The sequence below is a fragment of the Oryzias latipes genome, chromosome 3 (assembly GCF_002234675.1).
Source record: "Oryzias latipes chromosome 3, ASM223467v1".
Classification (NCBI taxonomy): domain Eukaryota; kingdom Metazoa; phylum Chordata; class Actinopteri; order Beloniformes; family Adrianichthyidae; genus Oryzias; species Oryzias latipes.
Window position 1 is genome coordinate 36,674,428 of NC_019861.2, and position 13,354 is coordinate 36,687,781.

The 13,354-nt window shown below is 42.1% G+C and overlaps 1 protein-coding gene across 3 annotated transcripts in view; it reads right to left on the reverse strand.

Moving 5' to 3' along the window:
• LOC105357636 overlaps positions 1-13,354 on the reverse strand; it is a 315,534-nt gene that overhangs the window by 46,479 nt on the left and 255,701 nt on the right. For all 3 annotated transcript variants that reach the window (XM_023953741.1, XM_023953739.1, XM_023953740.1), the window contains 3 exons: positions 10,588-10,752; positions 10,428-10,464; positions 8,822-8,933 (listed from right to left, as the gene is read on the reverse strand). In XM_023953741.1, coding sequence (XP_023809509.1) covers positions 8,822-8,933; positions 10,428-10,464; positions 10,588-10,752 — 314 coding nt within the window. The remainder of the gene's footprint in view (positions 1-8,821; positions 8,934-10,427; positions 10,465-10,587; positions 10,753-13,354) is intronic.

Sequence of the window (13,354 nt, forward strand, 5' to 3'; positions counted from 1 at the left end):
CGAAAATCGCCATTTCTCTGAGTTCGCCACAAAATGGCCGCCAAGCCGTAGGTTGTGTGGCCATCCCATAATGATTTCATAACATCTTTGGGATATCTCCAACACATGTGTTTTGGTTTCGTAACTGTATTTCAAAATATTTTTTTTTGGCCCCATAAACGATTTTCGGCCCATTCATTTTTTTTACGGGGACGCTCGCCGTGATGTCATCATCGTGGGGGGGGTGACGTTCTCTTTGCCGAAAATTCATTTTCAATTTATCCCAGCTGTGTGGCAATTTTGGTGAGTTTTCGGGTATGTGGCGGGGGTCAAATTTGCGATCAACGGATCCGTAAGAAAGAAGAAACGTAATAATTAAAGCCGCAAGCGGCGTTGTATGGCCCGCAGACGCAACCCGCCTTCCACGCCCAACTCTACGCACTACCGCGGCCCTCTCCGCCCTCACCGCCCACAAATTAAAAGCTAATCAAGGCTGGATTTGCTAATAATGCTAACTATGCTAACTATGCTAATGTGACTAAAAGTCCTAGCATAGCGATCTGCATAATCAACTCTCTCAGAAAAACACATTTCCTAAAATGGTAATTATGCTTACTATGCCAGCTATGCTAATGTGCCTAAATGAGCTAGCATTGCGATTAGCATCATCAACTGACTCAGAAAAACACATTACCTAAAATTCTAATTATGCTAACTATGCTAGCTATGCTAATGTGGCTAAAAGTGCTAGCATAGTGATCAGCATAATCAACTGACTCAGAAACACACATTACCTAAAATGCTAATTATGCTAACTATGCTAACTATGCTAATGTGGCTAAAAGTGCTAGCATAGCAATCAGCATCTTCAACTGACTCAGAAAAACACATTACCTAAAGTGCTAATTATGCTAACTATGCTAGCTATGCTAAAATAGCTAAAAGTGCTAGCATAGCGATCAGCATCATCAACTGACTCAAAAAAACACATTTCCTAAAATGCTAATTATGCTAACTATGCTAGCTATGCTAATGTGGCTAAAATTGCTAGCATAGCGATCAGCATCATCAACTGACTCAGAAAAACACATTCCTCCATTGGTGAGAGTTATATGTCATAAGTTGCTAAAAAGCCCTCTTTTTCCAAAATGGCGGCTTTTCTGTTGATTTTATCTCCATAGCAACCATTTTATGTTTTGGTCCCCTCGGGAGGACGAACAGATTGACGTCAGTTTCGGACAAATCGGTAAAAGTAAACTTTTTGTCGTCCTTAGCAACAGTGGTTTTATGCTAACCACGCCCACATTCCTTATATGTCCATATCCAGTGTTTTTCAATGTATTCAGTTTCAGGCATGAATGCATGCATTCAATTTTCACTGTATTGTATTGAAATGCATGGGAGTTATAACAGTGCGCCACTTTGCTAGCTTGCCACGCGCACGCCGTTCAAAATCTACAACTTCTAATTCCAACATTTTTTACACAGTAGCTTGCCATTGATGCCCAAAAAGTTTTGAGACGACCGAAGAAAATTCCAACGACAAGTTTACGTTTGAATCTGGTGGTTAAGGTGTTTTATATAGAAAATTCAAGATGGCCGCCTTTTCCCGAGGTCAAAGGTCGACGAAACTCCAAAGGTGATTGTAGACTTACGCTAGGGACATGCGAGTCAAATTTCGTGAAAGTCGCTCGAAAAAAAGTTCATTTTTCCATATCGTGTAAAAATGCGAATAACTCAAAATGGCAGATTTTGGCACAAAATGGCCGCCAAACCGTAGGTCGTGTGGCCATCACGTAATGATTTCAAAACTTTCTTTGGTTATACCCGACAAAGTTATCTGGGTTTCGTTAGCCGATTCTTAAAAATAAAATCCGAAAAAAATTTTTTTTGCCGAGTCAGCACTTTTTTTTGCGACGGTTTTTTGTTTACCACGGCCACATTCCTTTATCGATTTTGTCGTATGTGACATCGTTTTGTTCAGTGTGGGCCAGGGTATCGCATATTTCAGTTTCAGGCTATTCCGATAAAATATGTGCGAGCTAGCTAAAATGGCGACGGTTGCGAATTCGCCACGCGCACGCGTTTCAAATTCTACAACTTCTAATTCCAACATTTTGTCCACAGTAGCTTGCCATTGATGCCTGAGAAGTTTCAAAAAGATCGATAAAAATCCCTAGGACGAGTTTTCGTTTGTATACGTTACTAAAGGTGCTTTTTTATGAAAATTCAAGATGGCCGCCCCTTCCCAAGGTCAAAGGTCAACGAAACTTCTTTGGTTATTGTAGAATCAGGGTCTTGGCATGTGTGTGCAATTTCGTGACAATCGCATAAACAAAAGTGTCGTTTTCCCATATTGTCAAAAAACACGAAAATCGCCATTTCTCTGAGTTCGCCACAAAATGGCCGCCAAGCCGTAGGTCGTGTGGCCATCCCATAATGATTTCATAAGTTCTTTGGGATATCTCCAACACGCGTGTTTTAGTTTCGTTGCTCTAATTTGAAATTTTTTTTTTTGGCCCCATAAGCGATTTTCGGCCCATTCATTTTTTTTACGGGAACGCTCGCCGTGATGTCATCGTCATGGGGTGGGTGACGTTCTCTTTGCCGAAAATTCATTTTCAATTTATCCCAGCTGTGTGGCAATTTTGGTGAGTTTTCGGGTATGTGGCGGGGGTCAAATTTGCGATCAACGGATCCGTAAGAAAGAAGAAACGTAATAATGAAACAAAGCAGAAACAATATAGAAGTTTTTGCAGTCAGGTGGCCTATGTATTTCAATGCGGCCTGTCTTTTACTATAGGCTGGGCATGTCTTTTTGGCTTTAAACCCGTCTTTTGAGGGCTTTTTTGGGCTTTTTTGGGTTTTTGTCGTCATTTTTGCGACTACAATTTTGACGTTTGTGCGTTGGTGTTGTGCGTGTGTGTGTGTATTTTTGTTGCGTTACACAATTGTCGTGTCGTTTTGTGCTTTGGGCGACTTTTGACCCCATTTTTTGGCGTTTTGACGCGTTTTTTTGACGTTTTGGACCTTTTTGAGTGTTCGACCCTCGTAGCAGTTACAATATGGTCCTTGCAGTCTATGACTGCTGCGGGCCATAATAATTAAAGCCGCAAGCGGCGTTGTATGGCCCGCAGACGCAACCCGCCTTCCACGCCCAACTCTACGCACCACCTCTGCCCTCACAGCCCGCAAATTAAAAGCTAGTCAAGGCTGGATTTGCTAATTATGCTAACAATGCTAACTATGCTAAAGTGGCTAAAAGTGCTAGCATTGTGATCAGCATCATCAATTGACTCAGAAAATACATTACCTAAAATGCTAATTATGCTAACTATGCTAGCTATGCTAATGTGGCTAAAAGTGCTAGCATAGCAATCATTATCATCAATTGACTCAGAAAAACACATTAGCTAAAATGCTAATTATGCTAACTATGCTAGTTATGCTAACATAGCTAAAAGTGCTAGCATAGCGATCTGCATCATCAACTGACTCAGAAAAACACATTCCTCCATTGGTGAGAGCTATGTGTCATAAGTTGATAAAAAACCCACTTTTTCCAAAATGGCGGCTTTTCTGTTGATTTTATCTCCATAGCAACCATTTTATGTTTTGGTCCCCTCGGGATGACGAACAGATTGACGTCAGTTTCGGACAAATCGGTAAAAGTAAACTTTTTGTTGTCCTTAGCAACAGTGGTTTAATGCTAACCACGCCCACATTCCTTATATGTCCATATCCAGTGTTTTTCAATGTATTCAGTTTCAGGCATTAATGCATACATTCAATTTTCACTGTATTGTATTGAAATGCATGGGAGTTATAACAGTGCGCCACTTTGCTAGCTTGCCACGCGCACGCCGTTCAAAATCTACAACTTCTAATTCCAACATTTTTTACACAGTAGCTTGCCATTGATGCCCAAAAAGTTTTGAGACGATCGAAGAAAATTCCAACGACAAGTTTACGTTTGAATCTGGTGGTTAAGGTGTTTTTTATTGAAAATTCAAGATGGCCGCCTTTTCCCGAGGTCAAAGGTCGACGAAACTCCAGAGGTGATTGTAGACTTACGCTAGGGACATGCGTGTCAAATTTCGTGAAAATCGCTCGAAAAAAAGTTCATTTTTCCATATCATGTAAAAACGCGAAAAACGCAAAATGGCAGATTTTGGCACAAAATGGCCGCCAAACCGTAGGTCGTGTCGCCATCACGTAATGATTTCAAAACTTTCTTTGGATATACCCGACAAAGTTATCTGGGTTTCGTTAGCCGATTCTTAAAAATAAAATCCGAAAAAAAATTTTTTTGCCGAGTCAGCACTTTTTTTTGCGACGGTTTTTTGTTTATCACGGCCACATTCCTTTATCGATTTTGTCGTATGTGACATCGTTTTGTTCAGTGTGGGCCAGGGTATCGCATATTTCAGTTTCAGGCTATTCCGATAAAATATGTGCGAGCTAGCTAAAATGGCGACGGTTGCGAATTCGCCACGCGCACGTGTTTCAAATTCTACAACTTCTAATTCCAACATTTTGTCCACAGTAGCTTGCCATTGATGCCTGAGAAGTTTCAAAAAGATCGATAAAAATCCCTAGGACGAGTTTTCGTTTGTATACGTTACTAAAGGTGCTTTTTTATGAAAATTCAAGATGGCCGCCCCTTCCCAAGGTCAAAGGTCAACGAAACTTCTTTGGTTATTGTAGAATCAGGGTCTTGGCATGTGTGTGCAATTTTGTGACAATCGCATAAACAAAAGTGTCGTTTTCCCATATTGTCAAAAAACACGAAAATCGCCATTTCTCTGAGTTCGCCACAAAATGGCCGCCAAGCTGTAGGTCGTGTGGCCATCCCATAATGATTTCAAATCTTCTTTGGGATATCTCCAACACGCGTGTTTTGGTTTCGTAACTGTATTCCAAAATATTTTTTTTTGGCCCCATAAGCGATTTTCGGCCCATTCATTTTTTTTACGGGAACGCTCGCCGTGATGTCATCGTCGTGGGGGGGGTGACGTTCTCTTTGCCGAAAATTCATTTTCAATTTATCCCAGATGTGTGCAAATTTTGGTGAGTTTTCGGGTATGTGGCGGGGGTCAAATTTGCGATCAACGGATCCGTTAGAAACGGGAATAATAAACGAAGCAGAAACAATATAGAAGTTTTTGCAGTCAGGTGGCCTATGTATTTCAATGCGGCCTGTCTTTTACTATAGGCTGGGCATGTCTGTTTGGCTTTAAACCCGTCTTTTGAGGGCTTTTTTGGGCTTTTTTGTGTTTTTGTCGTCATTTTTGCGACTACAATTCTAACGTTTATGCGATGGTGTTGTGCGTGTGTGTGTGTATTTTTGTTGCGTTACACAATTGTCGTGTCGTTTTGTGCTTTGGGCGACTTTTGACCCCATTTTTTGGCGTTTTGACGCGTTTTTTTGACGTTCTGGACTTTTTGAGTGTTCGACCCTCGTACCAGTTACAATATGGTCCTTGCAGTCTATGACTGCTGCGGGCCATAATAATAATAATAATAATGAAACAAAGCAGAAACAATATAGAAGTTTTTGCAGTCAGGTGGCCTATGTATTTCAATGCGGCCTGTCTTTTACTATAGGCTGGGCATGTCTTTTTGGCTTTAAACCCGTTCTTTGAGGGCTTTTTGAGGCTTTTTTGTGTTTTTGTCATCATTTTTGCGACTACAAATTTGTCGTTTGTGTGGGGGTGTTGTGCGTGTGTGTGTGTATTTTTGTTGCGTTACACAATTGTCGTCTCGTTGTGTGCTTTGGGCGACTTTTGACCCCAGTTTTTGGCGTTTTGACGCGTTTTTTTGACGTTTTGGACTTTTTGAGTGTTCGACCCTCGTACCAGTTACAATATGGTCCTTGCAGTCTATGACTGCTGCGGGCCATAATAATAGATCAAACAACAGATTTGAGGGTGCAGAAACCTTAAAACAAACAAGTCCTAACTTTATTGACTTTGGGTTCTTACCTACATCATACATGACAATGCAATTTGATTCATGAATCAAGATCAACGATTCACAGATAAAACACAGATTCTTTGCTTTTACTATCATATGTTTGTACGACTGCTATATGTATGTATTCTTACTGGATGTATGAAAATTAAAATAATATAATGTACTTTTATAAAAATCTTAGATTTTTTTTAAAGCAGAATCATTTATTTCAGTACTTGATTCAGTAAACTAAACATTAGTCTCCTTTTTCATCAACTTGTAAAAACAATATAGTTTTACTTTGATAAAGAGAAGCTTCACTGACACTTTACTTTGAAGTTTTCTTTTCCCAGTGGCAGCAGTGCGGTGCTCTTGTTTTGTTTTTAGTTTAGAAACTTAAAATCCAACAATATTCTGCATTTTGGAGCAATAAATACGCTGTGCCTGAATTGTTTTTTTTTACTCATCATCATCATCATCATCATCATCATCATCATCATCATCATCATCAAGGCTCTTGCAGGGGGGGCGATGTCCCTTCCCGGTGCGTAGAGCCGACCAAAAAAACAAGGGTCTTCCATATTTTCTGGTCTCAGCTTGTCGGAATGCTTTAAGGTGGCACCCCCACTGTCCAACTATCCTGTGGAGGGCCGACAACCAACCCAGGAGAAACGTCCTTGTTACGAAACCGACCAGAAAACAAAGCCGGACTGCCTCAGCTTTCCCCTGACCAAAGAGTACTGCTTGACCTTTGTTTTTTTAATACACTCTACTATATTTATTAGAATTGCAAATCAGCTATCTTTGGTCTTTTTAGATCCTGCTTGTTCTTGGGGCGATTTTCCCTTCAGTTTTGTCTTCAGCAAGTGAAACGTTTGCTCAACAAAATTCAGGTCAGGTTATTGACTCGGCCAGTTACCAGATGTTTTCCAGGAGCCAAAGTGATGGACATTCTCCAAAAACTCCCAGACCTTCTGCTTTTCCTCCCATCTACCATCACCCTGATTATTGTTCAGGTTAGGACTAAACACCACACTGAAGCAATCAGAGGGAACAAAACTGGATTTTCTGGACCTCTTTTTCTTTTTAAAAAGCACTGGGAAAGCTGTCCTCATTTCTGGACCCATCCCCACACTCTCTCGAGGATCCACTAGATTCAGCAGGATCCTCTTCCTAAACACCTGGTTGCTGTCTGTCTCTTGCAAGTTTAGGTTTGGTTTTATTGATAATTTTAATCTTTTTTGAAAACGCCCTTCTTTTTATCAACCTGACGGTCTTCACCCCAGCCATTTCGGAACCAATATTATAACTGTTAATATCCAAAACACAGTGCATTGTTTTAAAGAGGACTGACTATTAACTCCCAATACTCCCCAAGAACCAATATCTGCAGTATCACAACAAAACTCTGTCCCCTCCTCCAGACCCCCCATCCAGATATCCAACAAACCATCAGCACCACTTGTCATCTCCACCATACCATCCATTATATCCAAATTATCTATTTACTTTAATAAACGTAACAGTACCAATATTAATCTTAAAACAGTGCACATCCAGAACTCGTCCAATCACCACCAATCCAGTCACAGCAATAAATCAATCGAACTGAATCTGGAACTCTTAAATGTTCACTCACTTTCAAAGGCAAGACTATTTCTCAAAGTTCATCGCAGACAAAAAGTCAAAGACAAAAATGTGAAGTCTTGGTTATCAATTCTGAAGCTGAGAGAGATAGGGGCCAATCTTATCTGTCAACCAACTCTATGACTACACGTGACACAGTAAGGAACCTCGGTGTGATTCCAGATGCAGATCTGAGCTTTCACCAACATGTGAACCAACTAACTAAATCTGCATTTTACCATCTGAGGAATATCGCCTGAGTGAGACCCTTTCTCTCTAGAGCCAGTGCTGAAATCTTAATCCATGCTTTTATTACATCAAGTGTAGATTATTGTAATGCCCTCCTTTCTGGTGTAAAGAAAACCCCTCTCAATCGCGTGCAGCTAGTCCAGAACTCTGCTGCATGGCTTTTAACGAGAACCAGGAAGAAGGAGCACATTACACCGATCTTAAAATCTTTGCACTGGCTCCCTGTCAGCTGTCCCTGTCAGGATTGATTTTAAGATTCTTTTAATAGTGTTCATGGCCTTAGTCCTTCTTTTATATCAGTATGAACCTCCTAGAGCCCTTAGGTCTTAAAATCAATAGAAAGGTGTGTCAAAACTTTGGGTCTGTACTGTATATTTCTTTGAAATCCTTACAATTCATTTTAAACGTTAGCAATTGTTTTGCTGTTTTTTTGCTTTTAACATATTTAGGAAATAAATTTTAAATATTTATAGTCATTTTGTTACATTTTAGAAAATATTGATAAATAATTTGATAATCTACTTAACCAATTTTTAAAAAAATATCTTAGCTCTGTTCTGTGCAGGAATTTTATCTTTTTACTCATATTGAGGTTAGTTAGTTTTTGAAGTTTGTAATGTTTCTGCAGATGGGATTACAGTTTCTTTATGTATTCTAAGACAAGTTCAACCCTTTAACACCAGAGCTTTAGCGCCTGTATTTACATTGTTTTGACTACTGTAGAGAAAAGCAACTTTGCACTGTTAGCCACACTTCACCTTAGTAATGTGTTGCATAACGGTGCAAAGCAGATAAGAAAAGCATTTCTTCGAGCCAGAATCACCGGATTCACGTGTATCATGTAAATGGTGAATGAAGAGTTATGGTAGGGTCACCATGCAGTGACATGTTTGCTGTTAATGGTTAAAACGATCTTTTCTTTATTTCCTTAAAAATAACGGTGATTCTTGGTATTGGTTTTGTTAATGATTTTATCTTCTCACTATGATGACATCAAAAGGCGGAGTCATACCTGCCGAGGAAGAAGGCAATGTAGAAGAGAGAGGAGAACATGGTGAAGAACTGGAAGGTGAACATTATGATGGTGAAGGTTTTCTCTCTGTCAGAACGGGACTTTGATTTGTCTGGGGAAAAAAAGAAAAAGAATCTGATGATCTGAGAACAAGAGATAATTAAAGCTGCAAGTGGTATTGAGCGACCCTTGATGCTTCCCGTAGCGCGCGGCACAGCACCACTAAAACCCACTTTGCTCTGCAAGTGCTCTAGTAAACCTCTTGCTTCACAAAACCTTATTTTGGGCCCTAAACCTTTATTTTATATTAAATGATTAATCAATTGTTGAACATTGTTAAATTTATTGATTTCTAATGATATTGTTTCACTTGCTCCAAAAATTGAAAAATTGACTCATGAATTTTCCTAATGTAACATAATCCTGCACATATTTTAACTTTTGATACTTGATCAAATTTTGCTAAGTAAATTTCTTGAAACAGTTTTTTCTTTTATTTTACTGATATAGTATTATTTTTATTAATCATATCAATGACTTTTATGAGTAACATAATCTGCATTTATTTTGGATAAATTATCTGCATTTGCCATGTTGATTTCTAAAAGTTATTTTTTCCATAACATTTTAAGTAATTCATCTTTGTCATGTGATTTATTGATACTTCAGGTTTCCTTATTCTGTCTGATAAACCAGATGAACCAGATAATGATAAATCGTGTAATAATATGGTTAAAGTATAACGGGGGATGGGATTATGTAAGTTTGATTCCTTCCAATCCTTTTCAAGCAATATTTAGTAATATGTCTAATTATCCTAAGTTTTGATTCTTGATTGTATGAATGGATAACGGAGGATTGGATGAGAACGAGGACCGCAGCAACAGCACCCCCTACAGGCGAAGCTGGTAGTGCCCCAGAACAATGGATCCCCAAGAGAAAACACTGGAGTAAGAAACATCAAATTAAAGATTGTAATTAAATAAAAAGAAATATCACAATATTACAAATTAAAAAGTAAATTGGTAAAATGAATAAAACATTACCTTAAGTATCATAGGTAAAATAACAATAAAAAGAATGGCATAAAAAAACAAATATAATAATAGTATGTGGAGAGGGGGGTACAATAAATAAATACGTAAATAAATAGCGAAATGTGATGCTGCTGGAGCCTATCCTGGCCACTTGTGGGTGGAGGCAGTGGACACCCTGGACAGGGTCGGTAGTTGGTTGCAGGGCCACAATCACACACCCGTTCACACTCACACCTATGGACAATTTAGAATAACCAATGAAGATATGAAGCATGTGTTTGGACGGTGGGAGGAAGCTAGAGAGAGAACGGGTCCCCCATTGGTGTCCTGTTTCGGGTCCCCCAGCCGGGACTCAAACTGGGGACCTTCTTGCTGTGAGGCAAGGGCGCTAACCGCTGCACCACCGTGCAGCCCCGTTTTTATTTATTTATATATATATAAACACAAATACATTTATATATAAATATACGTCTGAAGGAATTATTATGATGAGTGTCACAAACGATCAAAATTCTTCATGATGACAAACACATTCTTGGTTCTAATGTTGTGTAGCTGTTGGATCTCACCTAATTCAGACAGTTTTAGTGACACCAATCTGTTGACCTGCAGGAAGGAATTAGAGAGTCTAAGTCCACAAAAGGTAAATTAAATCCATTTGGTTGGTCATTCATTGAAGTTTATAGTGAAGATAAGAAATCTTTGACCTGATTGTGAGTGGATACAAACCCTATTCATGATCTGGATGGCGATGGTGTGCAGCACAGCTCCAAAGATTGAAACCAAGGTGTTGGCGTTCTCTTTTATGAATTGCCACGTACTTTCAAGCAGCTGGGGACGGACCGTGACTCGAAACACCACAAAAGCAGGAACAAGTCCAATGATCAACAGCATCTGCAACACAACAGCAGAATAATCACAATTTAGAAGCTCACAAAAACTAGGTAAATCTCCTACATCTTAGCAACAGTTTCAGGGTTATTAAGTAGGTGTGAGTTTAATTTCCATAATTTATTTAGCTTTTTTTATAGATAATTGAAGGGTCAGAGAGAGGTGGTCCTATAAGTCTATTTTTCTTTTTATTCTTTTTTTTCAGGTATCACACTCTGTCCTGTATCCTGATTGGCTGAAGACCTTGTTAATCAATCTCCCCCATGCCATGTAGAGAAATGCACAGCTCTTCAGATCTACAAAAATCTTTGATTGGAATCAGATATTTGTTTTCATTTTACAAAATTGTCTATGAAAGTTTGAACTTTTAGAATTTAAACAAGAGAAAAATTGTTCCTAGGTGAGACTGTCAGAGTGAATGTGTGTGATTGTGGCCCTGCGACAGACTGGCGAACAGTCCAGGTTTTTTTTTTAATAGGAGTTTTACAGCTTTAAAACATTTATAATCCTACTTCTGGGATTTCACCATTCAATTCAATTCAATTTTACTTGTATAGCCCAAATTCAGAGCAACAGTCGTCTCAATGGGCTTTCGTATAGTTAATTGAAAAAGTTAAACAAAAAATCAAAAAGATTATGAATACATAGAATTCAATAGTAAAATACTCAATTGAAATAACAAACTGACTAAGCTAAACTGGACATCCCTGCCCTTAGACCCCCCTTCGCGGTAAGGAAAAACTTCTAAAAAGAAAACAGATTCCGGAAAAAAATGAAGAAACCTCAGGGGTGCCCACATGAAGGAGGGATCCTCCCCCAGGACGGACAGGTGATTTACCAGAACTCATAGAGAAGAATTAACTTATCTAAATCTACAACTACATATTTTGAGTCCAGCAAACGAGCTTCATCCAGCCAGGTCAGGTGTAGGAGCAGCAGCAGAGACGAGGTACACGGTCAGGAACAGGATCATGTATGAGCCAACTGGAATTTGGAAGCACTCCCGCTCCCCAGGACGGGGAAAGAGGGACAATACATGAATCACTGCACCAAACAGAGGCATGGAGAACTAAATGATGAATAATGATCAAGAGAAGAGAAGCGAGGAAGGGGGGGTGGGGGGGGGGGCTTGTCGGCCCTGTCCTGTGGGGGGGCGTTCTGTGGGGGAGGGGGGCCCACTATTGGTACAGGACTTGGGGGGGGTTGACGGGTTGGGGTCTCCGCTGAGGTAATCGGCGGTTGCCCCGGCCGGTTGGCTGCCTCGGTCCCGTCCAGGCCTGACCAGATTGCTTTCTGGTTCTTCTCTCTCTGTGTGGGGTGGGTGGTGCTGGGCCTGGGGTGTCGGCGCCTCCGGGGGTGGGGCCCCTGGGCTGGGGGGACCTGGCCCCTATGCTGGGGGTAGGGTGGGGGACAGCTGCTTGACCACCGGGGGACAGTCTACCAACCTACCCCCTTGAGGGGTGGGGGTTTTAGCCTGCGTTGCACCTTGGGGGGGGGGGGGGGGGGGGGTACTTGGCAGTGGTCCCCCTCCCATGGTTGCCGTATGGAGTGGGCCCCCCTTCTTTCAGTTTTATTTTTACCTTAGACATGTAGGGCCCTTTGTAGGGGGGGTGCTTGGACATCACTGCCAGCAAGCAGTAGATGTCCTCCTAGCACCCTTTAACCGCACCTTACACATTACGGGCCCCTTGGTGGAGAGGGTGAGGGGACGTCACTGTGAGTAATCAGGAGATGTCCCCTTTGTGCCCTACCCGCCAATTTTAACTGCACCTCCCTTAGTACACACACCCCTCCCCCCTCAAAATATACATTCCAACATAAACACACACACACATGCACACACACCCTCACAAATACACACACACGCACACACATTTTGCAAGGAAGGTGAGACCTAGGACCATCTGTCCCCTACCCCTTCCCTGGTGTGGGGTACGGGGCCCTTGGCCACGGCGGGCGTGTCCCCTGGGTGCCGGTTTCCCTGGGCCCGGCGGTCCTCTCTCAGCACGGGGAGGGGGTTCACATTACACCTGAGCCGGGGGTGTCCGTGTCCCTGGGGGGTGGGTTCTGGTCCTTGCCTCTGACCGCTGGACCCTGCCAAATTTCCAACTGTGGCCTAGCCTGGTCGGGCCATGTTTACAACACCCCTTGTGGGCCCCCCTTTTCCCCGGGGTGCTCCCATCCTGGGCATGGGCGGCTGGCCCCTACCTTGCTCCACCCTGGACCAACCGTGGGCCGGGTGGGTGGCTGCCTGGAATGCGGAGTGGGTCTCCCTTGGGGGGTCCTGGCTCATACCTGGCGTCTTGGGCTGTGGGCACCCTTCTCGGGTGGGGTCCTGCGTTGGGCTCTCCCGGCGCAGCGGGGGGGGGGCTGCTCTCCTGGTTGGGCTGGGGCGGCACTCTCTTTCCCCCCATGCCTCCCTGCTCTCTGGCTCTGGGGGCCTCGCAGTAGTCCTGCTGGCCCTGGCCTGGGTGGCAGATGTGGGCGCCCGGGGGGCGGTTGTTCTCTCCCTGCTGCCATATGGTGTTGGGGGGTTCTGTCTGCCGTTGCTGCTGCGGCGGGGGTCTTGGTGTGGGAATGGATGGGCACTCCCCCTCCCTTTTTT